The sequence below is a fragment of the Petromyzon marinus genome, chromosome 5, assembly GCF_048934315.1.
Source record: "Petromyzon marinus isolate PM22_M1 ecotype Great Lakes invasive population chromosome 5, UKy_Petmar_22M1.pri1.0, whole genome shotgun sequence".
NCBI classification, from domain to species: Eukaryota; Metazoa; Chordata; class Hyperoartia; order Petromyzontiformes; family Petromyzontidae; genus Petromyzon; species Petromyzon marinus.
In genome coordinates, this window is record NC_133671.1 from 17,634,950 (window position 1) to 17,660,941 (window position 25,992).

Sequence of the window (25,992 nt, forward strand, 5' to 3'; positions counted from 1 at the left end):
CAAATCTACAAATCTTCCTCGAAACATTAAACGTCCCACTTGTTGTCGGTTACGTTATAATACACCATTTATTGAAATGCAATTATCCACTCTTTTGGTAATGTGAGATATAATGCTCTGTGATGTGTCAATGCAGTTCTGTATGTATGCTGAGTTTATTTCGCGCTATACGTAGCCAACCATGCTAATCGGAGGTATGGGGGAAGGACAAAAACTAAACACAAGGCGGTTCTAAAGAAACGAGTTTGAATTTAGATTTAAAAGTGTAAAGCTTCAGTAGCCTCCAAATATCAGAAGGAAGAGAGCGTTCCAGACGGCCGCAGAAGCGCGTCTGAAAGTGCGCGATGCAGTCACCGTTTTTGTTCGATGGTTCACCAAAAGCCGCCGCTGCTGCGAGGATGACCGGAGTTCTGGTCCCCAAAGACTTGCCCTGGGACTTATTGGTGCTGCTCTTGCTGCCCTGGCTTCCCCCGGCTGTTCCTGGTGTCCATCGGTGTTGCGCTCCCATCGTTACCCCTGGGAATTGTTGAGTCGGGGTCCCCAGTAACTTTTATCCCCTTGGACTTGGCCTCATTGGCCGCTGGGCTGCGTTCGGGCGATGCACTCTGCCCTCTCTCTCTCTCCCATGGGCCTCTCCCTTCATCCAGCCGCATGCCCTCGCTTCACTTTCGTCCCCGCAGTTGCATTTAGAGGCTATGTAAATTGAAAGTATATAAACGTATATTTTTTTAGACATATCATCAGCGACACGGCCTTTTGGGAGTGCATAATTTCAGCAACATTAATTACTGAACGAATGAGGATAATGATTATTATTTTGTGTGAAATGCATTTGTATTATTGTTGTTGTTATTGTAGCTATGGAAGTTGCAGAGGCCGTGGGGACGCTTTTGTACTAAACATCGGAATTGTGTTTTAATTCCAAATAATATACCTTTGAGGTTTAAGTTAGGTGTATGAAAAGAATATTGAAAGGTATGTTTTTAAAACAAAATAATGGCATAGCATCATACAGTTAATCACCTAATGAGGTCAACCTTCCCTTTGAGAGGCGATTAGTGGCAACGCAGCCGATCAATACGTCACGTGTGGCGGTGTAAAGTGTGTCCTCCGACCAAGACATCTGTGCCAGCATGGGGCTCTCACGACCTCCCGTCATTAGAGACCTCTCGAACCAGGAGTGTTTTGCACAAGCAACGGCAAGGGCTGCATCTTTACCTAATAACAACACGACTTACTTTACTTACACATTCACAAAGGGACAGCATCTCTTGTTGAAAAATACATTGCGTAAAAATAGGAAAAACTAAATGATAAATATGGTAACTGGTGAGTTTCCTTCATCTCTGAAAGCTTAATTAGCAATAAGGTTTCCACAACAGTGCTCTTGGGGGTTAACACAGCAATACAAATGATGATAATAAGATAGCACGTTCTTTTTTTTCATAGCAAGCATGAAATGATACTCGTGCTCTTCTTCAATTGTTATTGCGGCAGTAAAACAATCGTAAATGTCCCATCTCTGTTGGGCGACGGAAAGGTTCGTGAGAAATGTAGGGACGCTTTAATAGAGGCCACGGTGTATGATATACACGATGTCTGAGCCATTTTCGGTGGTGCCATGTGGAGCCAGTGTACCATGGAGGGTAGCACACTGCATCTACAAAATGTCTGAACGCACGTTATGTTAGTCTCAGGCGACTCTATATAAAACCAGTAGCGAAATGGCTACACCGTGGTAAGTTGATTGACAGATTTCTTCAAGCGTAATGCAATACATGACATCACGTCATTTAAACAGCAGCATTGAATTTCAAAAAGCCACTGAACAATGAGACGCTTTCTGATAGCGGTTTCTTTAACGCTGCGTGCACCTCGTCGGGTACAGCTTGCGTTAGACCTATTCATGTTTTGTACGCTGGGATCATCATTCCTTCTTGGGTCAATGAAGTCCAATGGACAGACTTGCTTCTGTCAGAAGAATGTGGAATTTCCACCACTTGCTTAGGGCCACTAAAAGTAATAATTGATCCGTTGTCGTTCGTGCATGCAGAAATAAAGAAGAGATGTCAACACCGTATTCTATTCTCAAAACGCTATCTTATGCATTTTCACACATTTTAATGACTCAAAGATTATGTTGCGCAAGCCATCATTTGGATTATTTGAATATTCGAATGCATACCCTTCCAATTAAAAAGCAAAAAGATTAATCTGTAGTAATTTATTTTGGTCACGTCCATGATGTGATCTCAAAAGCAAGTCGAGGCAAATTATATTCAGTTACCAAAAATGTCATAATTTTTATAGCAGATATTATTTAATTTCATGAGAGCTTTAACAATGCACTTTAATTTGATTGCTGTTGCCGAGCTGATTATTTTAATATGGATTCAAAACTGTACACATGCAATAACACAAATTAATTTCACAACAATTATATATTGAGTACAATTAACTGTGCATGTTAAATATAATCACTAAATCGTACAAAGTACGTAAGAATTACTCTCATTGTTATGCTGTCACCTGGATAGATAAAAGATGATGAAGGCGCTATCGAGTCTAGCACCTATCTGATGTATACATTGGATTTTAATGAGGGATGTGGATGAGGTCAGTGTGATTGTGGCCATACAACCTAAACTATTAACCATGTGGTAAAACCATCTCGAGTCTGCACTCCTTGAATGCAGAAGGAATAACAAAACTACGCCAACTCTCTCCTGAAGCCCTCGCGTGGCGAGCAGACCTCGACATTGGCATTTCGCTCCTGAACGCATTACACAACACTAGAATGATGAGGAAGGGGAAACGATGCAATAATAATGGAGTGGTTGTGCCGGGGCTGAGAAATTCTGAGTTGAGGGGGAGGTCGAGAGGATGATGGAGGATGCTGTTCAATGTAAATTCATATACAAGACCTAGATACTATATATATGTACTCTTTGGGTCTTTCGGTAAAGTCACGTAGATAGAAAAATAATAAGCATATATTTACGACATTTCAGACATAATTGCTGCGATAATAGCACCGTTCGACGCATCGAGCAATTTCTAAAGTGTAAACATTTCCAGCCAAAGAAAAAAAAACCTCATTAGCATTTAATTCCAGTTGTACCGTATTTAATTGTGCAAATACAATAACTCCTGTACCAGTAAGTTTTGCGGGTTGGGCCTGAAAAAAAACAACAACATATTGGTTCAACACGTGACCTATCGCGACCAACATTATCCATGATAGAGGTTTTTTGGGTGAGATCGCTTAAATATTAATGTGTCGTTAAATCCGCCACCACCCCGACACAGCCAATTGGTAAGGTTTGTCACGTAAAGAAGACGTCAATTTGCTACTAGTTCAGCACACCGGTGTGTTGGAGAGTGAACCCACAACATTGTCAGCCTGTGTAAACAATCTTTAATTAAATTTTGATTTAAAGCTTTCGTGACTGCAGGGATTAATTTTCTTGGTTCTTTCGGTAAAAGTCACGTAGAATGGAAACAATATATTTTTTTATTATGTTATTGTTTCCCTTCTACGTGACTTTACCGAAAGAACCAAGAATAAGCTTTAATTATCTGTTTCCGTAGACCATTGGTGTCAAGCATCTTGAATGAAATAGGGTGCAATAGAGCATGAGAGAGCTACTACGTTGGATAATTGTATGCAGTTGTGATTTGTAGTTTGACACTGGGTCCCCTTGATGTGAAGATATTGCACACCTATGGAAACTATTTCACCAAGAAAGACAGCCTGTACTTAGTGAGAAGACAGCGACATTTCCGTGGCGGGGGACTGCTAAATCTGCAAATGAAGCAATTGGCGGGACCCCGGGGTCCCATCACTGCCCCGGGGTGGGAAAAACCGCGTAGCGACACGAGTCTTGCTGCCTTACCGACAACAAAACTAGTGGTCAATCGATTGGCCTCGTCGAGAGCTACTCGGGGCACTGAGTTTCGTAAAAAGTTGAAAAATTACATGAACACGTTAAATTCACTGCCTGGGGGGGCGGCGGGGCTCGCCTTGGCAAAGAAGCCGAGGATCGACGGCTGACCAGGAGGGCGTCGTCGCCGCGGGCGACTGCGGCGGACGCCCCCCGGGGCTCGCGTTTGGCCGGTGGGGTGGCGCCCATCGTGTCGGTGTCGATCGCCGCCTGCTGCTGCTGCTGGCGCTTGTTGGTGCGAGTCTGGGCGGGCGGCGCGTTGCTGTCGGGATCACGAGTGGGTGGACTGAAAAATAATAATAATTATTGATCTGATTTTTGCGGGACCCCGGGGTCTCGCCAAATGATTCAAATAGTGGTGATGTGACCATTTTCCCACCAAATGTCAGCAGAAACTGCCTTTCCACCAACACATGAATTAATCCCTGATCATTACTCATTAGGGTGGAAGAATAGAACAAAATACCCTCAGTTTGAGGGGATTTCTCGAGCTCACTAATCATGGAGCCCCTTCCACCAGTAGTGGTGTGAGCAAACAGTAACAGCTCTGCACCTTTGCTAATCGACAAAATGGTGATCTGCCATGAATTGATTTTGATCGTGAACATTTTGTTTATTTAAAAAACAAACTTTATTTTGACAAAATTTTACAGCATTGTTTGCAGTAAATGGTCTTCATATTAACAGCAAGTTTGCATCTATATGTCCACTTTAATGGTACCTTTGATGATTACTTACAATACTTATGGAAACAGAAACAAAAATATTAAAAATTGAACATGCATTTTTAAAGCAGCGTATTTGCCAGTTCAACAACTTTCTATGACATGTGAAGTTTTATAATACAATACATGTAACAATGGTATACCTGTACAGCAACGTACACCTCTGTAACTATAATCGATAACAGCACAGACCTGTGTTGTTGAACTGGATACTATGAGAATCTAGCATACACATGACCAAAAAAATTACACGCATTTGTGTGTAAGATCGAGTATGCCAAAAGTGGCTTTCATTTGTACAATAGGCATGTCAACAAGAATCCCATTTTTATCATTGTTTTAAACAATGCCATTATTATACAAGACTGCACAAAAGGCAACCCATAGTATTTATAATGTTGTGTGTGTACACCGTATCATGTTTCTGACTGATATTTTTTGAGGCCTTTGGTCTCGTTTTGTGAAGTCGATGTGTTAAATTCCCACTGCCACCATCACAGCTACAATGATACTTTCCAAGACGTAAAGAGAAAACGTATTTAAAAGTTGGAAAAGTGCTGGCTGGCAATCTGTAAGTGCCTCTAAATTGTTGGCCTCGTGAGAGAGAGCGAGATCGAGAGAGAGAAAACTAAATAAAGCAGACGTGAACTTAATTTAACGACAGAAAAAAGTAAAAGTGCACTTCTCAACTTTCACGAATGCAGTATAATTCAGCCGTCACCTATGTTCAAGGAAGATTGTTTATTTCAGCTATGATGCTTGCCTGACTTTTCGCTCAAAACTGAAGTGAACAGCCAATTCAAAGGTTTACAATTTAAGTGTTGAACTGAAATAGCCAGGGTGGCATTTTCAGTCACGATTCACGAATCTATTAAAAACTCTCCATGCCCATTTATTAAGTAGTGTTATAACCATATAAAAATAAACCAACATTCTCTCTCAAAGATTGTCATGTTATTTTAAATGAAAAGTTATATTCATATATAAATGCTAACACAATTTACACTACTCTATGAAAAATATAGCAGGCTGTGTTTTTTGGTTTAGATAAGCCTTTACTGGTTAATAACAAAAGGAAAAAAAAGATATTTTCCCTAGATTTCCAAAATGTTTTTAACTTGGGTCTCTGATTAAACTTGTGATGGTTCAAAACATAACACTCTGGTCAGTTTTACATCATACAAACAAATATTGATTTATTTGTGTGGATATCACGTACACGAGTTTGCATAAAATTAAGTTTACTTATTCATTTACCGAAAAGGTATTTTCGACTGAAAATTCGTCAGAAAATATCCAAAAATGTCGGTGGTCATATCTCTGCAATTTTTCACACAGTTGGCGAATTTACCACCGAATTTTGGTGGAAAATTACTTATCGCCACACCATGAATAAGATCCTATATCTTCAGTATAATGCAAACTAAAACAAAGCCCCACTCATAATGGTTAAGTAGAGCTTTTTCTTGTGTCAGTACCAATTTAACATTTCAAAATACTATCTCACATACTGCAAAAGCTTCATATGTTAACATATCACAGTTAATTTCTAATCCGGTGTAAGTTTAGTTATTTACGGTCTACATGTTTTCATGCCTATGAGAAGGCACCATTATTGATCATTGTGGGACAGTGTTTGTAAGGCATTCACATACTTACATAGATAAAAAAATCGTATAACATCATAGCACAACACTCTAAAATAACAAGAACAAAAATACTGTTAACGTCACAGAAAATAAAAATTGTGCCAAAAATGTCGGTGTTTCTTTCATTTTAACATATAGCGGTCTCAAAGGATATCTGGTAATGTATTTGAATGCAGATGTAGCGGTTCAAATTATTTTACTGAAGAAAATGATATAATGAAACAGCCATATTATATAATTACCAATATTGCTAAAATCTCATAATTGTAATTTTGTAGTGGAACTAACATATTCTCCGGATTATAACACACGCTCACTTGAAAGTGAAATGCACCCAGACTTTGTGCTCGGTGTTAATAAAGTTTTTAAAACAAATCTGTCCCTGTACACACATACACACACGCACGCATACACCTACTGGATTATATGATTCACTTGCAACTTTTGGTTAAAAAATACAGGGGAAAACTATGCGTCTTATAATCGGGAGAGTATCATACATGCATTGTATGACGACTGAAAATGTTGCAACACACCATTTTTAAATAGCCACTTAAACATATCTCGAAACTTATTCCATTACAAAAAATGGTCTTGTGTGTTTGCTCTTTACCAGCATATATACAGTAATGTCTAAGATGTAAAAAAGAATGCTGTATGTGCTACATAGTTCAGATTTACATATATAGAGTTTTTTTATCTTTACTGAGGAAATCCTGGCTAATCTTCAAGTCTGTTTTAAAGAAAGAACTGCTTAGGCCATTGGACCTTTGAGTCGTTTTGCAAGTGAAAGGAAATTGAAGTGGGCAGAAAAAATAAATTCGTGCATCTAACGAGAGCAGTTAAACTTCACAGAAACAGCTCCAAAATCTACTCTCTGCACTGTCTCCTATGATCCCGTCTCATTTCACAAGAGGTGGGTCATTCATGAATGCAATGGCTGTTGCTGCTATCTCTGAACCGTACCATACACTTTTGTAATCCAGAAACACAACCGACATATTTCCGTATTAAAGCTACGTGTAGCGCCCCACCGAACCCAACACCAAATTGTGTGTTTGTTTTTGTAAATTTGTTTTATCCACATTTTTTCCCATAGATTTGCACATTTCAGCTAATTCAGTTATATATATGAACTTATAATTAATTATCTTACAATGATGTGCCTATCCATTGTGTTATTTGAAATGGTTGTAAAAAAAAACATTGTTTTTAAGCAAATTGTAAAGCACACTATTTGAGTGACTGTGTTATCAGTGTTTAAATAGGAGAAATATACCATTAATCAAAAACAGAGTGCTTTAAAAAAGGCAGCTGTCAAAATGTGTACGTCCCGTTTGACGTTGCTTGACAAATGTTTAGAAACCAATAAATATCGAGTTTTTATTTGACGATTAAAACATTTTTTTTAGCTAATAATAGTAGTAACAAATGACCATTAAACCATGGATATGCACACAAGCATGGCCTTGTAAATTGCATACACTAGCTCTAATTATTTACCAAAGCCTTGCACTTTTAATTAGACAATATGCCTCCTTTATATATCTCTTTCTCCACGTAAAAAAAAAGGTTTTTTTTGTGTAAAAAAAAGGTTTTTTTTTACACAACCAACAGCCTCACGGCCTTCTGGGAGTACATAATTTTTGCAGCATTGATTCAGTATCATTGATTCAGTGCTGATAAAATTATGCACTCCCAGGAAGTTCGTGGGGCCGACGGACTGTGCAAAAAAAAAAACGTGAAATCTTTCTATAGAGAGATAGACATGTAGGGAAACATATTGTCCACTTATCTATTTCATTACTTACATTCTCCACAACAATTCTAATGATAATTGTGTATTTGCATTTATAAAAGACTGTTTTCTCCAAAGTGTACAAACATTTACAGACACCATTAGATTGCCAGCTAACAGGTACAGTAGTAGAACAGTGTCCTACGGAAATCATATATATAGGTTGTTTCTTCGATCAGTAGCACTGCCGTATTGTTCATTCTCTTCTCTGTGCAAAATCTGTCACTGTTTTTACTTCGCCCATTATTTCTGCGTTGGATATAAATGACGTGATCGCCTCATTTTCGCTGACCAGTCCACTGCAGCTGTGATGCCGGGGGATTTCGCAAGGGCTCGACGCCGTGAAGGTGGCAAATGTCACTTTTTTCCTCTGCGACGTGGGCGACGTGGACAGGTCGAACTTGCGGTGCGACTCTTCCGACTGCGGAGGCGCTTCGAGTGCATGCCTGTGTCGATGCGTTTGGATGTAAATCTTTGGGCTGCTGCCACTTCCGAAGCCTCCGTCATCGACGATGTGATTGACGGTGGCAGGGTACGGCTCCTTGGCGTCTAAGGCCCTTGCACTAATTGTGCTGCTTGAATTTTTGAGGGAGACCCATTCGTGAGAATGGGCCATCTCTTCCTGTTGACCCCTCCGCGTGTGCCTTTTCCTGTACTGTACTGCGTAGAACAAGCAGTTCACCAGGAACATCAGTATGGCCAGGCAGAATACACTCAACAAAGTGTACATTCCTATTTGCAGGTCAGATAGGCGACGGGGCTTTTGTGACAGCTGTTCCTCGAGGTCTTTGTTTCCCGAAGGACTCGTGTCAGGGATGTTACGGTTGTCCGCAGGTTTCTCATTGTCTACAGAGCCTCTTCTGTCCTGAGATCCATCGTTACCATTATTCCACTGGCCAGGGTGTGTCCTTCCAATGTCAGTGTTGGATGAGGTGCTAGGTTGTGCGTCATTTTCCAACGGCTGGCCTCCCAGATCGATAAAGTTAACTGGTACGAATATTGCAGATGTTATCAATGTACTTGGCTCCACGGAATTCTGGCACACGTGCGCATTTTTTAGTTCCACTTTTATCCTCCCATTACCCTCGCCTTCCGCTATTATCATTGGCATGGGTGAGTGGGGATTCACGTCAATGGACAGGATATGTTTCTGCAATGTGCTAACGACGATGTTGTAATCCTTGGGCTGGTAAAGGTGGAGAGGCGGAGTGGTGCCATCACTGAATTGTATCCAAGCACGCAGCGTTCCTTTCTGCAAAGGGTTTGAAAGAAGCGGCAGTCAAAGGATAGCGTGAAATAAATTAACACAGTTAAATTGTGACGGTAGTTTAAAAACATATATTTTTGATAGCTCTTATTAAATTAAAAATTACATTTTGCAGTAACATTTAGGAGGTGTTAATGTTGGCTTTTAATCACTCAAAGCCCCTTTAGGATGCATACGAAACCATAATTGTTGTTTTAATAGCACAATTATATTTTAGATTCTTCTCGGTATGGTTAAATGTAAAATGCTCAAAATGTTAATTTAATATTTAGGTCCAGTCCATTGAGCCAAAAGCTGGTGTTTTCGATTTACACATCTTAATATTGTATCATGTCACCAGGTACTTTGACAACACTTAAAAAGTAAGACTCTTTAGTCATTAGGTATGAACTAAAATAACAATTTACAACACAGCAAAACTCTTCAAAACAGATTATGTTAAGAGTTAGGATGTTTTCTTACCGAGTGTTAGATCATTTAAATTGCCAATTGTGTCTTTGCAGATCTCATGCACATCAATTGCTTGATAATATAATTATCGCTCGATAACACACCTTCTGAATCAACACTCACTTCTATAAAGAAAAAACGTATTCTATATACAGTGATATAAGGATCTTTGTCAATGCTATGCTAGATGAAGGCCTCTCCATGCCACGTCGATCATGGGGGATGTGTAACACACTTCACCACGCTGGTCAGTGCGGGTTAGTGAAGGGAGGGGTGGGAATGCCCGAAACAGGCACAGGCATCGCTCGCCCCCGATCTTGACCGTGGATGGGAATCTAACGCAGGAAACCGCGTTCCTAAAGCGGTGCAATAACCGTCATGGCCGCCGCTCGACTCCAATTCTCTAATGGATACATTTACATCGTAGGATCAGTAGTGGCAGGCCTTCATGCAGCAGTGGATTGACTGTGGCTGCTGCTGACGATGATGATGATAGCAGCAGCAAACACTCGGTGCAAATTTCCTCTCAAACAACTTAATTTTCGCTGCATGAAGGGGTAAAGGTGCGGCAGAGCTGTTGCCCTCTCGTTGTTCTTTCCCCCGCACCGACAACGAGCACGGTTGGCTTCGTACGGCGCGGAAGAAGTTCAACATACATACTGTACGTACAGATCTGCAAAAAATAATGTTTTTCTCCTGCCACTGCTGGAGGAAGAGCCTCCACCGGAGGGAAACCCTGACATCACCCCCCACCCCCCCCCCCCCCCCATTAGGTGGGTCAAGCTGCAGCACCACAGCCCCACTGTGGGTCGTGCCTGCTTGCTGGCCGTGAAGATGCCGAGCCCCGTGGTGCTGGCGACGACGACGCTCGGCTCGCTGCTGCTGGCTCGCAGCGACAGGGAGAGGCCCGAGAGCAGAGTCACGTGCAGCCCGCTCACGGAGACCTTCTCCTCGCTCACCGTCACCGCGCGCTCCCCCAGGATCGAGTCTGACAGCGGGGACAGCACCTGCCGGGATGGGGTTTTGGAATCAATGGGGATCGATAATTAAGAAAGGGATGTTGCACAATTCCCCTCGCATCGGATGGTTTGTAATTGGTCCGTGTGGCCATTAGGAGCCCGTGAGGGCTAAACTGAAATGAGCACAACGCTCATTTGTGTGCTTGGCAAGACAAAGGTTGTTTCGAATGACTGGAATAAATGTGTTAAACTGAGTTAAATTAAGTGGAAGCTTAAATCACTGCTAATCGGTGGAATGGCATACAGAAATGACATCGTTTTAGATAACCGATTTGCTTTGCTATCATACAGTATACCCTATAGTTTTGCATATGTGAGTTTTGGATTGCGTTCACAAAGCATAGGAATGCGTGTATACCTTACATTATCGCGAACTGTAACTTTTAATAATAATAAAAAAACATAGTTCCAACTGGTTAGCAGTGGGGAAGCTGGAGGTTATGGAGAATCAGCGATGTTGACACCAACTGTGAGAATTGTCTTAACAATTCGGTATATGAAAACAATCGCCTAATCATACACTTCCAGTACGATATAGTAAGTACCAGTGTTGATTTACATAAGAAAATGCTTATAGCATCCATGCATATTTATATGCGGGCCTTCATTAAGTTTTCATAAAGCATGTTTACAAGACTGCCCCAGTTTGCCTCTGGGAATACTGTTTTGATTGGGGGTAATTTTGCCATTACAAACGCCTATGAAGGTCTCCCTTTCGGGAAATCTCATGCAATCTTTATTATCTCAATACAGATAAGCCACGAGCTTAGGATTCCTGTCACACAAGGGCACACTCCGTAGAGCTACGCTGGCCGAGCAATATCACGAGTGAAATACACACAGTGCAGTACTTTGAAATTCATGAGCAAGTGCGCTCCCTTACCCCATATTTGTCCATTGAAAACCCTTCACAATATCAACTGCAGTACAGAATCAGATGAGCTACTCATAAAGTGATGCTAGGTTATCGCAGTTGTGCCGCGCAGCTCTCCGATGTGCTCTTGGGTTGTACCGCGTGTTGCTCGGCACCGATGCCCGACGTTTCGAGCCACGCGCTGGGATCTACTTCGGGAACTGGATGGGGAAGTTGTCGGCACGCGGCGTGATACACCGCGGATCATGGCACACAACGCGCTCGGCGCGACGGGAAAGCACGTTGGAGAGCTGTGCACGCCACAACCGCATAGTGACCCCCAACGAGCTGCAGCACAACCATCTACGTGCGTGAGGCGTTTGGGCAAAGTAACGGGGAGGGGGAGGGGGGGAGGGGGGGGGAAATGTGCCGCCCATTCTACGGCACAAACATTAACGCGGCTTTAAAGCGTGCAGGAGCGCCGTGTGACATTCGATCACCGGTTTTAACCTGGGCTTCTCGCTCGCACGCGCACTGGTCGGTGCCGCTGACACTCTGCGGACGCGGTGTCGAGTGGATCGCTCACTTTTCCCTACCGAGAGTCAACGCGGGAACCTGGCCGTGCTGTCGTTGCTGCTGCCGCTGCAAACGGGTTCCTATGGTGTGACCGGGCCCCCATCGAAACTGAGCGTTTATTGCCCAATGGCTTTTGCCCGTGCCAACACGAAACCCAACCTAGACCGTGGGGTCCGCCACCGCCATAGAACCACCGGAAGGGAATGCTGTCGGGAGCGTGAGGAACGTTGGCGTCTCACCTGCAGCATGGTAGAACCGGGCGCCGTTCCGATGAGAACGTCGCCGTCGCCGATGCTGGCCACTTTCTGGTCCTTCACGATGACGTTCTCCCGGACCAGCGCGGTCACGTCGAGCGTCCAGCCGGGACCCGCGAGGTAGGCGACTCGATCGCCCTCTTCGAGGGCGTCGGAGAAGAACCGCGTGTACACGCGCAGCGCCGCGTGTTGGTACTGCGGGAGGCAATTCTTGTCCGGAGGTTTCCTGCGTGGATGTTAATCAATTTGCGATCACGGGAAGTATGCATTGAGGCAATCGCGTTGATTTAATTACTATTTTATGTTATTAAATACGTTTAAAAAAAAAAAATAAGATTTTCAATGTGTTTGGTAAGAGTTATTTTTATTTTTAAAGGTGACTAGAAGAGTAAGGTTAGGAGCTCGTTAATGTATTGCATTTGGTTATTTATTGAATTAAAATGTCAACTTTGCACGAGAGAATGTAGAGCAACAGCTACATTTGTAGCACTCTATTAGAGTGTAGCATTTCATAAATGAGTTGGAACAAAAAATTCAACCTCACCTCTGTGTTATAAATCTTTAAAATGTACACGTTTTACGTTTGTACTTGTAATGGCATCACAGTTACATGTAGCAATCATTTACTCATTAATATTAACTGTTTTGGTGGAGTCAGAATGTACCCTTAATTGGTCTAAGGATAAGCGGTTAACACGTAGGCTTTCACGACCAATATTATCCATAATACAGGTTTTTTTGGGATTAGATCGTGTAAATATATAAATGTGTCGTTAAACCCGCCACCACCCGACACAGCCAACTAGTAAGGGTTGTCACGTAAACAGAACATGCCAATTCGTCACTAGTACAGCAACACCGGTGTGTTGAAGAGCCAAGCCACAACATTTACAATCTGAGTACGCCGTTTCGCCAATAATCACAACCGGCATCATCAGGCGGCAGCCAGATGTGTGGAGAAATCCTCCTGTTTTCGTTACTTAAATACAGTGAGGGAAAAAATATTTTATCCCCTGCTGATTTTGTATGTTTGCCCACTGACAAAGAAATGATCAGTCTATAATTTCAATGGTAGGTTTATTTGAACAGTGAGAGACAGAATAACAACAAAAAAATCCAGAAAAACGCATGTCAAAAATGTTATAAATTGATTTGCATTTTAATGAGGGAAATAAGTATTTGACCCCATCTCAATCAGAAAGATTTCTGGCTCCCAGGTGTCTTTTATACAGGTTACTAGCTGAGATTAGGAGCACACTCTTAAAGGGAGTGCTCCTAATCTCAGCTTGCTACCTGCATAAAAGACACCTGTCCACAGAAGCAATCAATCAATCAGATTCCAAACTCTCCACCATGGCCAAGACCAAAGAGCTCTCCAAGGATGTCAGGGACAAGATTGTAGACCTACACAAGGCTGGAATGGGCTACAAGACCATTGCCAAGCAGCTTGGTGAGAAGGTGACAACAGTTGGTGCGATTATTCGCAAATGGAAGAAACACAAAATAACTGTCAGTCTCCCTCAGCCTGGGGCTCCATGCAAGATCTCACCTCGTGGAGTTGCAATGATCATGAGAACGGTGAGGAATCAGCCCAGAACTACACGGGAACATCTTGTCAATGTTCTCAAGGCAGCTGGGACCATAGTCACCAAGAAAACAATTGGTAACACACCACGCCGTGAAGGACTGAAATCCTGCAGCGCCCGAAAGGTCCCCCTGCTCAAGAAAGCACATATACATGCCCGTCTGAAGTTTGCCAATGAACATCTGAATGATTCAGAGGAAAACTGGGTGAAAGTGTTGTGGTCAGATGAGACCAAAATGGAGCTCTTTGGCATCAACTCAACTCGCCGTGTTTGGAGGAGGAGGAATGCTGCCTATGACCCCAAGAACACCATACCCACCGTCAAACATGGAGGTGGAAACATTATGCTTTGGGGGTGTTTTTCTGCTAAGGGGACAGGACAACTTCACCGCATCAAATGGACGATGGACGGGGCCATGTACCGTCAAATCTTGGGTGAGAACCTCCTTCCCTCAGCCAGGGCATTGAAAATGGGTCGTGGATGGGTATTCCAGCATGACAATGACCCAAAACACGGGCAAGGCAACAAAGGAGTGGCTCAAGAAGAAGCACATTAAGGTCCTGGAGTAGCCTAGCCAGTCTCAAGACCTTAATCCCATAGAAAATCTGTGGAGGGAGCTGAAGATTTGAGTTGCCAAACGTCAGCCTCGAAACCTTAATGACTTGGAGAAGATCTGCAAAGAGGAGTGGGACAAAATACTTCCTGAGATGTGTGCAAACCTGGTGGCCAACTACAAGAAACGTCTGACCTCTGTGATTGCCAACAAGGGTTTTGCCACCAAGTACTAAGTCATGTTTTGCAGAGGGGTCAAATACTTATTTCCCTCATTAAAATGCAAATCAATTTATAACATTTTTGACATGCGTTTTTCTGGATTTTGTTTTTGTTATTATGTCCCTCACTGTTCAAATAAACCTACCATTAAAATTATAGACTGATCATTTCTTTGTGAGTGGGCAAACGTACAAAATCAACAGGGAATCAAATACTTTTTTCCCTCACTGTAGAGGCGTAGATGTGATGTCGTCAATTGTAATAGGAGTAGCAGATAATAGGGAAATGTATATATAGGCCAACCCTATTTCCTGTATTACAGGCAACCGCATTGCCTGTAATACAGGCAACCCTATTTCCTGTATTACAGGCAACCGCATTGCCTGTAAACTGTTACCCTAAATGTGTGCAATGTACAGTGTACGTTTTAGAAAAGTCATAGATATAGAGTAAGCAACTGGTTCAATTAGGCCATTGAAGTTGGCAGTGGTGTTTACAATGTGGTTAACTGCTTCTGAGCGCACACTTTTTAGGAAACCTAACAGTATAAAGTATAGCCAATAGAAATTTATTTTATTCGTAAATCATTCCTCAGGTAGTGAATAATGGACACGATAACTCAGTATACTATTCGGATGAATGAGTATATTATTTCCAGGAAATTTATATATATTGTTTAGCCTTTTATGTACATTAATGTCGAATATGCACATTGTAATTGTACGGCTTTGGAAACTTTGATGGGCAGGGTTAATTTGTATATGCCAAGATGTACAGTATGATTGTTTTTTGGGAATGTTTCAGCCCTTGGATACCGATGTGCTGTGCATGGAAAGCAGGGAGACAACCAGAACCTGCAGGGTACAAACAGCCAGAACTAGTCGGGGCTAAGCCAGTTTAAAAAGGTGAGTTTTCAAGACAGACGTAAATAGCTCAAATAACTCTGATTGTCTCATGACCAAAGGCAAAGCAGTCCATTGCTAATTATGGAACGTGTGCTAACATCCAATGCCCATATACGAAATAATCCACTCCGGGGTGTTGCGACGACAGATGGGCAGTGGACATCCCCAAAGTTATATTAAACACGGTGCATTCCATTTGTTAATCAGACGACCAATAATAATGGGAAACACTTGCACGCGTTACACGGTGCAGGGCTTTTTAGTCGTGACAGTGGAGGTACCCATAAAGAGCAAGGACCCATTTGGCAGTTCAGTGGAGCATTTCACATCACGCTTTACCCCCCGTGTGCGAGTACATAACTCACACGGAACACGCACGGAGAGTGCCGATAGGATTGCATCAACGATGAACAATACTCTCGTGCAATTGTGTTCATGGTCAAATTAAAATAACTAAGTGGGAGGAAAACATACCACACACACACACAAACTGTAATTCAATCATGGAATTTTGTATATCAAGAGCTGTACACGTTGTACAATATGCGCGTTGTACATGGACAGCCCGTTTTGTCAAACCACTGCTGGAGGAGTGCCTAGAGGAAATGAGGACTAATTTGACCATCCTCCCCCCACGTTGTGTCATCTGCAGGTTAATGAAAGTGGGGAGAGGGCAGAACAACGGATAGAGAACAATGGGAAAGTGGATCTTTCTCACGGACTTTGTTCACGAGAGTGCTGTGCAATTCTGTAGACATAGAAACAATACATAAATAAGGAGGAAATATGCCTCCTTCGCGTATCTGTCCCTCCACGTGAAAAAAATATATAAAACTAGGTTTTACACACCCTCTCAGCCACAGAGACATCTGGGAGCACATATCTGTAGCAGTTCCGCTCCCAGTTAACCCAAACAGTGCACCCCTAATAGTTTATGATACAAATATAGCAAGTAGCTTGACAAGGTACACTTCACTTTTTCCATTACCTACATTATCTAGAAGATCGGCAGAGGCTCTGGCAGCCATTTTTTATTTAGTTAAAATCACATCACAAACACGGCTGCAACCAATTAATTATTTTGCTTAACAATCTGGATCAACGGTGAAATACTCGGAGTACAAATTCGGCTGAAGACTGATAAATATATATCATTACCTTTACTCTGGATGACAGCAATTTCCCAAAACGTGAACAAATATAATGTGATGGACAATCTTGTGCTGCCAAACATTGAAGTACAGTGCTATACTTATAGTTGAATAAAGAAAACATTTTGGAGAGTGAGACATGATATAGTTCTCCAGAAAAAATGCCATTGCCACCCATCGCTTAAAAGTGAGAATGCTGAATATACCTATAGTCGTTGATTTCCACCCCCCCCACCCCCCCTTTTCACTGGATATCTACCTATAATGCAGTTATAATCAGTCGGGGTAGATATGAGCCGGTAATGATTAACAGGAATAGAAAATAGACATTAGTAGCATTGTGGGAAAATAACAGAACAGACCGGACATCTCTTGAACATGTCTTTCCTCATTCATGTGGCCACCAAAGCCCAGAGCCTCCTCCAGTTCTCCACATGAACCTTATAGTGGGACCCCGGGGTCCCATAAGCCTCCGGCTCTCGCGTAAACTGCGTTGCGATGTCATTTTATGTCTGTTGAAGGCGAACGATACGGCAATCTGTTCCTCTCGACGAGCTCTACACAATGCACTAAGCAAAGTTTAAAAGTTTTGTTTCTTCCGCGGCTTCGTCCTCGCTGCGCTTGGACGACATGACAACAGAATGATCCGCACCAGGTGGGTCACGGCGTTTATGTGCGCGTTGGGACGGAGTCGCCAAGAATAAATAAATGAATAAGATTTTGACTCCCGTTTATTCGGGACCCCAGGGTCCCACCATCAGGATCATATAATGGAGAGAGGGAGAGGAAAAGTTGAAGTGTACCTCTTTAAAAGATTTGCTTTGTTTACGTCACTAAATATAAGGATCCATTGGAAGCGGAACTGGTTCAGATGTCACTCACCACTGATGTTATCTGTCGCTGGGAATTCAACTCGGGTCACCAGAGTTAAGCATCCACCCTGCTACCACTCTCTCAATTTCTGAACAAAACATATTTAGGACCCTTTTCTTCCCACTGCTGAATAAAGGCTTCCCCATTCCGTGACAGTCACAGGAGGTACCGTCCATAGCCAACCGTGCTAATCGGAGGTGCCGGGGGAATCGGAGGCGCTTTACCTTCCTGTGGAGGGTCCAAGTGTCTGCCATCCATTGATGGGGTTGAGTACGGTGTCAGAGATCTGTATTTGCAGGGGCAGCTTTGGCATCCAGACGGTCAGATCCAGGGAGGCGCGCATGTGCTCGTAGCTGACGTGAACGCGAGCCCGCGTGGAGCCCTGTCTCTCCTTGCCATTGACGTACGCGTACTCGCAGCCTGCTGACACCTTCCCGCCATCGTGGGGAAATTACAAAACAATCAATATTTGTGATCCTCCGCACAGAGGGGGAAAAAAAAGACTGAATCAACGTATTTGACAGCAATATTAGTGCTCTAATCTTCTTAGCACTGCGAGGCAGTTGTTATATTTTCTGGAATACCAATAAATCTGCCGAAATTGATTGTATTGAATGAATTATGGAAGGTCGTAACCATTCTGTGGTGTGAGTTACTAATATTTTGTGGGGAAAAAAATTATATTATAAAACCAAATAATATTTTTCAGTATCATGAATGGTAACATTGCATTATGATTCACTGAACTGCACAATGTAAAAATGTAGTCATATGAGGTGTGAATTGCAAATTGAGCATGCATCACTCAAGTTAGTAAAAAAAAAATGCTTTTTTGTAAGATTCATACACTTTGTATTTGTATCTGACATTTAATTGGTTTGTGCTATTTTAGTGTAAGGCCTTCCCCAACAAATCTAGTTTTTTCACTATCTAAAATGCTTCTGGGTTGGCAAAGCAATTAATAAGCCTCGGGTCATTGACAGAGCTGATAGTATCTTTCCAAAAAACACTTTACTGAGCCTGTAATGTGGCCTAATGTAGAAAAATTTGCATACACTTTCATAAATTCGTGTCACAGAGTGCGTTGGCAATTTAGCCATTCATCGAAAGACCCAATAAGAAGCTTAACACAGCAGATCCCATTATTTACCGCAGTCTCAACAGTCTCGTTCAAAATTAAAGTACCTAGTGCACGTCGCCACGCAAGTCATATACCAATTTCAAAATAAATTCAAACCATACTCTGGGAATCGTGCAATGCACCTCTAGACATTGATCTGTCTACAGAGCATTTGCCTTGAGGGAAGAGGCCTGTTGCCCAGGTAGATTTTAATGTCATCTGTCACAGAAATTAAGTTGTTCATTCCAAGAGGCATGTTTCCTTTTTTTTGCAATTTTTCAACAAAAATACAATGAATATTTTTTGTTATTTGCAGATTTGACTTAAACGTAGAACACGTTTTGGTAGCTGATGAGATACACATTGTTTTGCTCTTTTCAATTATATATACAGTCACCTGCTTGGATAGCATCAATTTTCTTTTTAAATATAGTATTCGTATATCGTGAAAATACTAAGAGCAAAATGTCAGGCTGTTACAAAAAGGCATCACATACTGTGATGTACTGAATTGTATTACAGTACATATGCTGTACTGTATACTGTAAATAATAATAATGGTAATTCAAGTTCAAATCCTGGTCAGGAGTTGACTCAGTCCATCATCCCTCCGGAGTCAACAAAATGAATGCCAATTTTTTGGGGATGTCAACAGTGGGCTGTCCTATTGATAGACACACTCCTACCATACGAATTTAAAATTCTACCACTGGCTCGGGGATATAAAGAATCGATAAAGCACCGCCTCAATACTTATTTGAGCAGGATATCGCCTCGGATTTTTTTACTTCAATGATAATACATGTGAACAACTCTTTGTAAACCAACTGCTGGACGAAGACTTTCCCCATGCCATGTTAATCGTGCGGGTTGCTTGACCGAACTTCGCCACGCTAATGAGTGCGTGGGCAGCTGAGCAGTGGTTCGTGTGCTGTGCTGTGAACCCAGCGACCTGAGTTATATTTACAGTCACGACTAACATCAGTGGTGAGTGAAATCTGAACTTATCCTGCACACCCCCGTTGACCTCCCTACCTCTTCACTCTTTGTGTGTGGATGTATGTATGTATATTAAAAATAAGAATCCGCCATTATCCTTTAGGCTGGGTAATATGTGGTTGTATTCAGAGCTCTCCAAGGGTCAACACAGCACAGCCTCGAGACTTCTCCCCATTGATGAGGCTTTCCCGCTGATAAGCAGAACTTCAAGGCTTCCCCACTGATGAGCCAATGATGAGTCAATGGCCAGACCAAGACCCAAGCAAACCCTGCCCATTAGATCCAAATTAGCTAGCAGACAGAGGACACTTTTCCTCATCGACCTGCAGAGGTTCATAATGAGATACCGATGGCAGAGCTAAAATGACGCGTGATGCACGTAATGATTTCTGTAATTTAATTATTTCTTTGGATACAAACAAAACTAAAGACCTTGGCTAACAGGATGTCATTGTGTTGATGCGCATATTAATGTGACCTGGGTATTATGAAACTTGACCCAAAGGATGCCATTAATTTTTGCTTCGAATAAAAATTACTGGAGAAGTATAATGAGCAAAGCATAAATGTTTTGTTTTACTCTCTGACACCCCCCCCCCCCGATTAATACAAATTGCATAGCCACAGGATCAAAGAGAATATAAATAGTGATTGTCCCCATGTTTGTAAGCCACGGCTGTCATTACAGCGTTTCAGAATTATAACCAAAACTCTTAACAGTGGCTAATGATGACTGTTACCTCTCAATAATTTTTGGTGATGAGCTCAAGTTGTATAACGTAGTTCTTACAACTGTAGCAATTTAAGAAACATTCTCAAGAGGGAGTAACTATTTTTCGGCATTTTCTTTAAAGGCGTACAATTATTTCTTCCATATTTACTTACAAATGCAAATCGAGAATTGTTGTTTTAGATTAAAATGATACATACAAACAGTCATGCTGTGATATTTTATTAACTTCTAAAAACTTACTCTGCAGCAGCAGCCTAATGAAGCTAATGCACATCCAGTGAAGTGTTAATTTAATGCGATGCAGATATATATTTTTTAAACACATTTTATGCAGCGTATGCATACATATACATGGAGAAAGAGAGAGAAAGGGTGCAACCATGATTACAAAAAAAATCTATACCGCAGTAACGGCTATTTCCTACATCAAGGGACAAATAGCAACTGCCCACGGTTCAGCTAAGGTCACCCAATCTGAAACCATGGACAACATAGTGACGCCACTGTCCACTTCGTTCATTTGCTGGCAGCGTTTAAGATATCCACCAGCCTACTCCTGAAGCCGTCCAATGGCTCACTCACTCACTCGCCAACCTTCACAGGACGATGTAAGTGTTGCTGATCAACTCCCCACCATATGACAGCAGAAGGGAGAGGCACCCCTTTGTATGCATTACATTTCTCCGGCTCCTTTGGTTTATTCCCAAAGCCAAACACTCGTTGATGGAAGAAATTAATAAACAGACAAGATGCCTCTGACCCATATTTGTGTCTCCAGATAAAACATTTATCTTTTTTTACACGACCCATAGGCCACACGGGCCTTCTTGGAGTATTTGTTTTAGCATTAATGGTATTAACCCAACAATCCAATGACAGAACCCTACTGAACACAAATATATCCTGAGACCCAGTGAGGCTTTCCCGTGTAAATAGTTGGCAACATTATTTTAAGTCGGCTTATTTTCTTATGATTAATACATCATCCAATTGTCAACAAAGATCTCCCTTGGTTAGTTTTAAGGGATATAATGGCAAGTGGCAGACAAAGGAACGATGTCTTCAAATGCTCCACCAGGAATTCATTTTAGTCTTAGACATTCTCGTTTAGGATTTCCCCAGATGCTAATCGTCACTGCCATTGTGCATAGCCAAAGATGTATATTCAGGTCACCAGCAGCAGAGCAGCGGAGAGCACTCACCGTTACACTCACCACCATTTCCCTTACAACGACAAATACGCGCGAATATTTGCCATTTATCCTTGCAGACTAATGGAATAAGTACTATTGAGTGCCTAATAAGGGCAGCAAGGCACATGATGGATTGTTGTGATCAACACCTAATCTGGCCATCCATGTCTGTCCAGGAGCGACGCTAACATGGTGTAATTAAAAAGGTGGCACGTCAAAATGTCTTGCTACTTAAATGTGAGCAAGTGGTGGCAATTCCACGTTCTTATGGTAGGGTCTAGTCCATCTGCGGGATAACCACTGCTTGAAGTTCCCCAAAGTGGCATTTAATTTCCAAATTCCAGAGAGATTGAAGGCTGAGTTAATTCAAAACAGCTGCAGTCAAGGGCTATAAATGTTTAGTGCCACTGCAGTATTATTTAAATGCAATGGCATTGGCAGCAATCAACATCTGCCAGGCGAGGGGGACTATTCATGGACTTAAACCCCCTGACATGAAAATATAACCCATACGGGTGATGCAAGGTGAGTGGAATTGGGAAAACAAAGGGGATATAAAGGGCCAGTTTGGAGTACTAGAGATCAGGAGGTGGCAGATATGGACGTGTGGCGTGGCTGGTGCGAACATGAATTGGATTATGCTAAATTTAGATTTAAAGCTTTCGTGACTGCAGGGATTCATATTCTTGGTTCTTTCGTGACTTTACCGAAAGAACCAAGAATATGGATTATGCTAGTTTAACGCGTAGGCTTTCGCGACCAATATTATTCACAATAATGTTTTTTGGGTTAGATCGCTTTATTTATAAATGTGTCATAACCCTCCACCACCCGACGTTGGCTAAATCGTAAAAAATGTGTCACGTTTACAAAAGACAAAGAGTTCACTACTTTAGCCCACCGGTGTGTTGAAGAGTGAATCAGCATCATTTACAATTTTGAGTACGACGTTTCGCTGGAAATTACATCCAGCATCACCATTATAGCAAATTGCCCGATGATGCTGGATGTAATTACGAGCGAAACGTCGTACTCAAAATTGTAAATGATGTTGATTCACTCTTCAACACTCCGGTGGGCTAAAGTAGTAAACTATTTGTCTTTTGTAAACGTGACACATTTTTTTACTGTTTGACCGTGTCGGGTGGTGGAGGGTTACGACACATTTATAAATAAAGCGATCTAACCCAACAACCTTTATTATGGATTATGCTACTCCGTAGCCGTTCGCACCCCATTCTGCACAGCTCTCCAACGTGTTTTTTGGGGTTTCCACCTCCAGAAAAACATTGGAGAGCAATGGAATTACATTCACGGCAATGAATTAAAATAGCGCCACCGTTCACAAGCAATTAAATTGGCTGGTCTCTTTGTTCTCCCAATACTCGACTTGTAAAATTGACAGCATCACCGTGTGTGTACACAGAGCGGCACCGATTTTACACACGTTAGCCAAGACATGTAAGATGCACGCATCGTGCAACAACAGTCGTGCCGCTGTTGATTTATTGAAAAATGTTTTGTCATTATTGCTGCAAAAAAAAAACCATGGGCTCCTGTAAACAGGAGTACACAGATAGGCAATGCACACCAATATTTTTTTTACTAAATCTGACATGGAGAGCAGGAAAAATTGTTCAGTGGTGGGTTTGTTTGCTTATGATGCTATCAGCAGCTAGCTGAAATGCATTGTTTGTCTAATTCATCATTATACTGTTGTTGACTTTTGAAAGATGTGTGCTATCATGAATCACACGCAGTTTGTTTTTATGCATTCATATTTTGCTAGCTCGTTTTTCAGTAATTACACTTTTATCTTAAAAACCAAACGCACCAGCATGGACAATGAGTGCCTATGTGCACAGAAGGAGTCTCTGGGTACATTGGAGGAGTGTCTGTGCACATGGGATGGGTGCCTGTGTATACGGGTTGCCTTTCTGTCCACAAGTTGGAGGCAGAGGAGATATGGCAAACAAAGGCGCCGCTGGGGCTGTCAGTGACCTAACATTAACATTCCAATGAAGGACACATCCCATAAAAATTTGGTTCCGCACTTAATTGGGCTCAATTCGAACTGTGAGAATGAAATATCAGTTTCACTGTCATGGGACCAAAGTCACTCTCATACCCAGAGTGGGTGGGCAAGTCCTGCCCTCAACTGTGCGCACCAGAGGTCACTTGAAGAAGGGATCTCAGAGGTAGCTCTGTGCTATCCGCTTCCGTGGGCCATGCGCTGTGAGAGATCCGCATGGGTACATCGTCTCGCGTTGCGAACATTGACAGCACATTTGGGATCAAACCAGGGAAAACATTGCAACAACACGTTTTTAGACACACACGCGCACACACACACACACATGGCCTACTCATTTTTGATCCACGTCACGGGATCTTTTAGCACCTGCCGCGAGGCAGGCAGCAGCGTGCACGTTGTGGTTCACAACCGGGGGCGCCCGCTGGCTTCGAACAGCGGACCATCGCAACGAGCGGCTACCCCGCCACGAACACCGCCCGCACCTTGAGCACGTCCTCGTCGAGCGAGTAGCACTGCGCCTCCTCGGAGACGTCGGTCACGAGGCCGCTCTCCTCCACGACGAGCACTCGCAGCGGCAGCGCCACGGTGCGGCCCGTGAGCACCGCCGTGTTGAGCAGCTCCTCCGCCTGCGGGGAGCCGGGGTCGTTCACGCGGCACACCGCACACCGCACCGCACCGCCGCCGTCACCACCGACGCTCTACAACGAAGGCTGTCCATGCACGGGCTCCGACTGGTCTGTATGTCTGTCTATCTGCCTGTCCGCCGGTAATTTGGCCAGTGGCGCTAACCCTCGTAACGGCAGTCCAATACGAGCCAAGCTTGTGCGCAGGACACTGGCACCGCTGTTGCGACGAGCCGTTTTTAGCTGAGCTTTAATGCATTTAGCTCTGCCGACCGGTGTGTTCGTCCGTCCGCAAGTTGGGGGTCACGATAAGCCTCGCGACGATGATTCAATATGGACAAAACGCTAGAAATGTGAGCAGCTCCTGCACCTGTGAAGCTTCCACCAGAATATCGAACCGAAATGTTTAAATGACCGCACCGGGCTCGCAATACAGAAGCCGCCAGTTCCATTCGTTCTCCCGGTGCGGCGGTTGAAACAATGACATCTCAACGCCCCTGTCCACCCGGCACTATAAATGGATCCAACCATGATTAGCCGATCGGCAGGTAAAGTGTGGGTAGTCCGACCTCTTCCAAAGGTGTCGAGCCAGCATGAGCGAGTGGGGACAAGATAGGCTCCAAAGGAGCCCTGTGGAGCTCCCTCTAGTGGAGGTCCTTCTTAGATGACAACGATTTCACTCTGACCAACCCTAATGACTAACCGTCCCTGTCCAAACATTTATTTTAACGATCTCTAAATGTATGGTATCATAACTAAATAAATGCGTGCATACTTTGTCACAATCTGTAGGCATATGCATCACAATTGTTTGGTTGAATTTCACATGCTTTATGTAAATATTTACCCTTTGAATGTCAATTGTCAGCGTGTGCAATAAATAACAGGGTAATTAAAATACAAAATCAACAACGAAACCACGGTTATTTAAGATGGGCTGTTACCCAACAAATTAGACAATGAAATAAAAAAACGTTATAACTGTCAATAAAAGGGGCACTAAGTAATCAGATACGCACACATTAAAGCCAGCACAAGCATCTCCTCAGGGCCATATAACAGGGTACCTGTCATTAACAAACAAGATTTGGATTCCGAGTGTGAGCTTAATGAAGCACAAATAGAATTAATCCCAACATGCATCTCTCTAATGGAATTTCCTCAGAGCAGTCTATATGGGGCCACCCGAATACTGTACATTCTCCGTGCAGAACGTTATCGTCTTCGAACTTTTGGCAAGGACAATTAAATATGTGCGGTTGCTACACGGGCCTCGTATGTGGTCAAAATGTTTTACTCTGGCTGGGGTACTTGATTAATTTTAGTTCATATTTAGCATTCATTCAGGAAGATTACATTCCAAGTGTAATATATTCCTATTAATTTGAGATGATTAATAACATGTGGAGTATGGGGAAAAAATTATTTGGTAGACAAGACACTTTCATCATTCTAATGACCAGCC

At 42.6% G+C, this 25,992-nt stretch overlaps 1 protein-coding gene across 1 annotated transcript in view; it reads right to left on the minus strand.

The window, feature by feature from the left end:
- Nucleotides 1–4,532: 4,532 nt before the first annotated feature.
- The window catches only part of LOC116939154 (transmembrane protein 132C-like), a 98,549-nt gene continuing 77,089 nt past the window's right edge, over nt 4,533–25,992 (minus strand). The window contains exons 5-9 of the mRNA XM_032947215.2: nt 24,387–24,530; nt 18,049–18,254; nt 12,521–12,761; nt 10,649–10,840; nt 4,533–9,368 (exon numbers count right to left, since the gene is read on the minus strand). Coding sequence (XP_032803106.1) covers nt 8,313–9,368; nt 10,649–10,840; nt 12,521–12,761; nt 18,049–18,254; nt 24,387–24,530 — 1,839 coding nt within the window. The 3' untranslated portion in view covers nt 4,533–8,312. The remainder of the gene's footprint in view (nt 9,369–10,648; nt 10,841–12,520; nt 12,762–18,048; nt 18,255–24,386; nt 24,531–25,992) is intronic.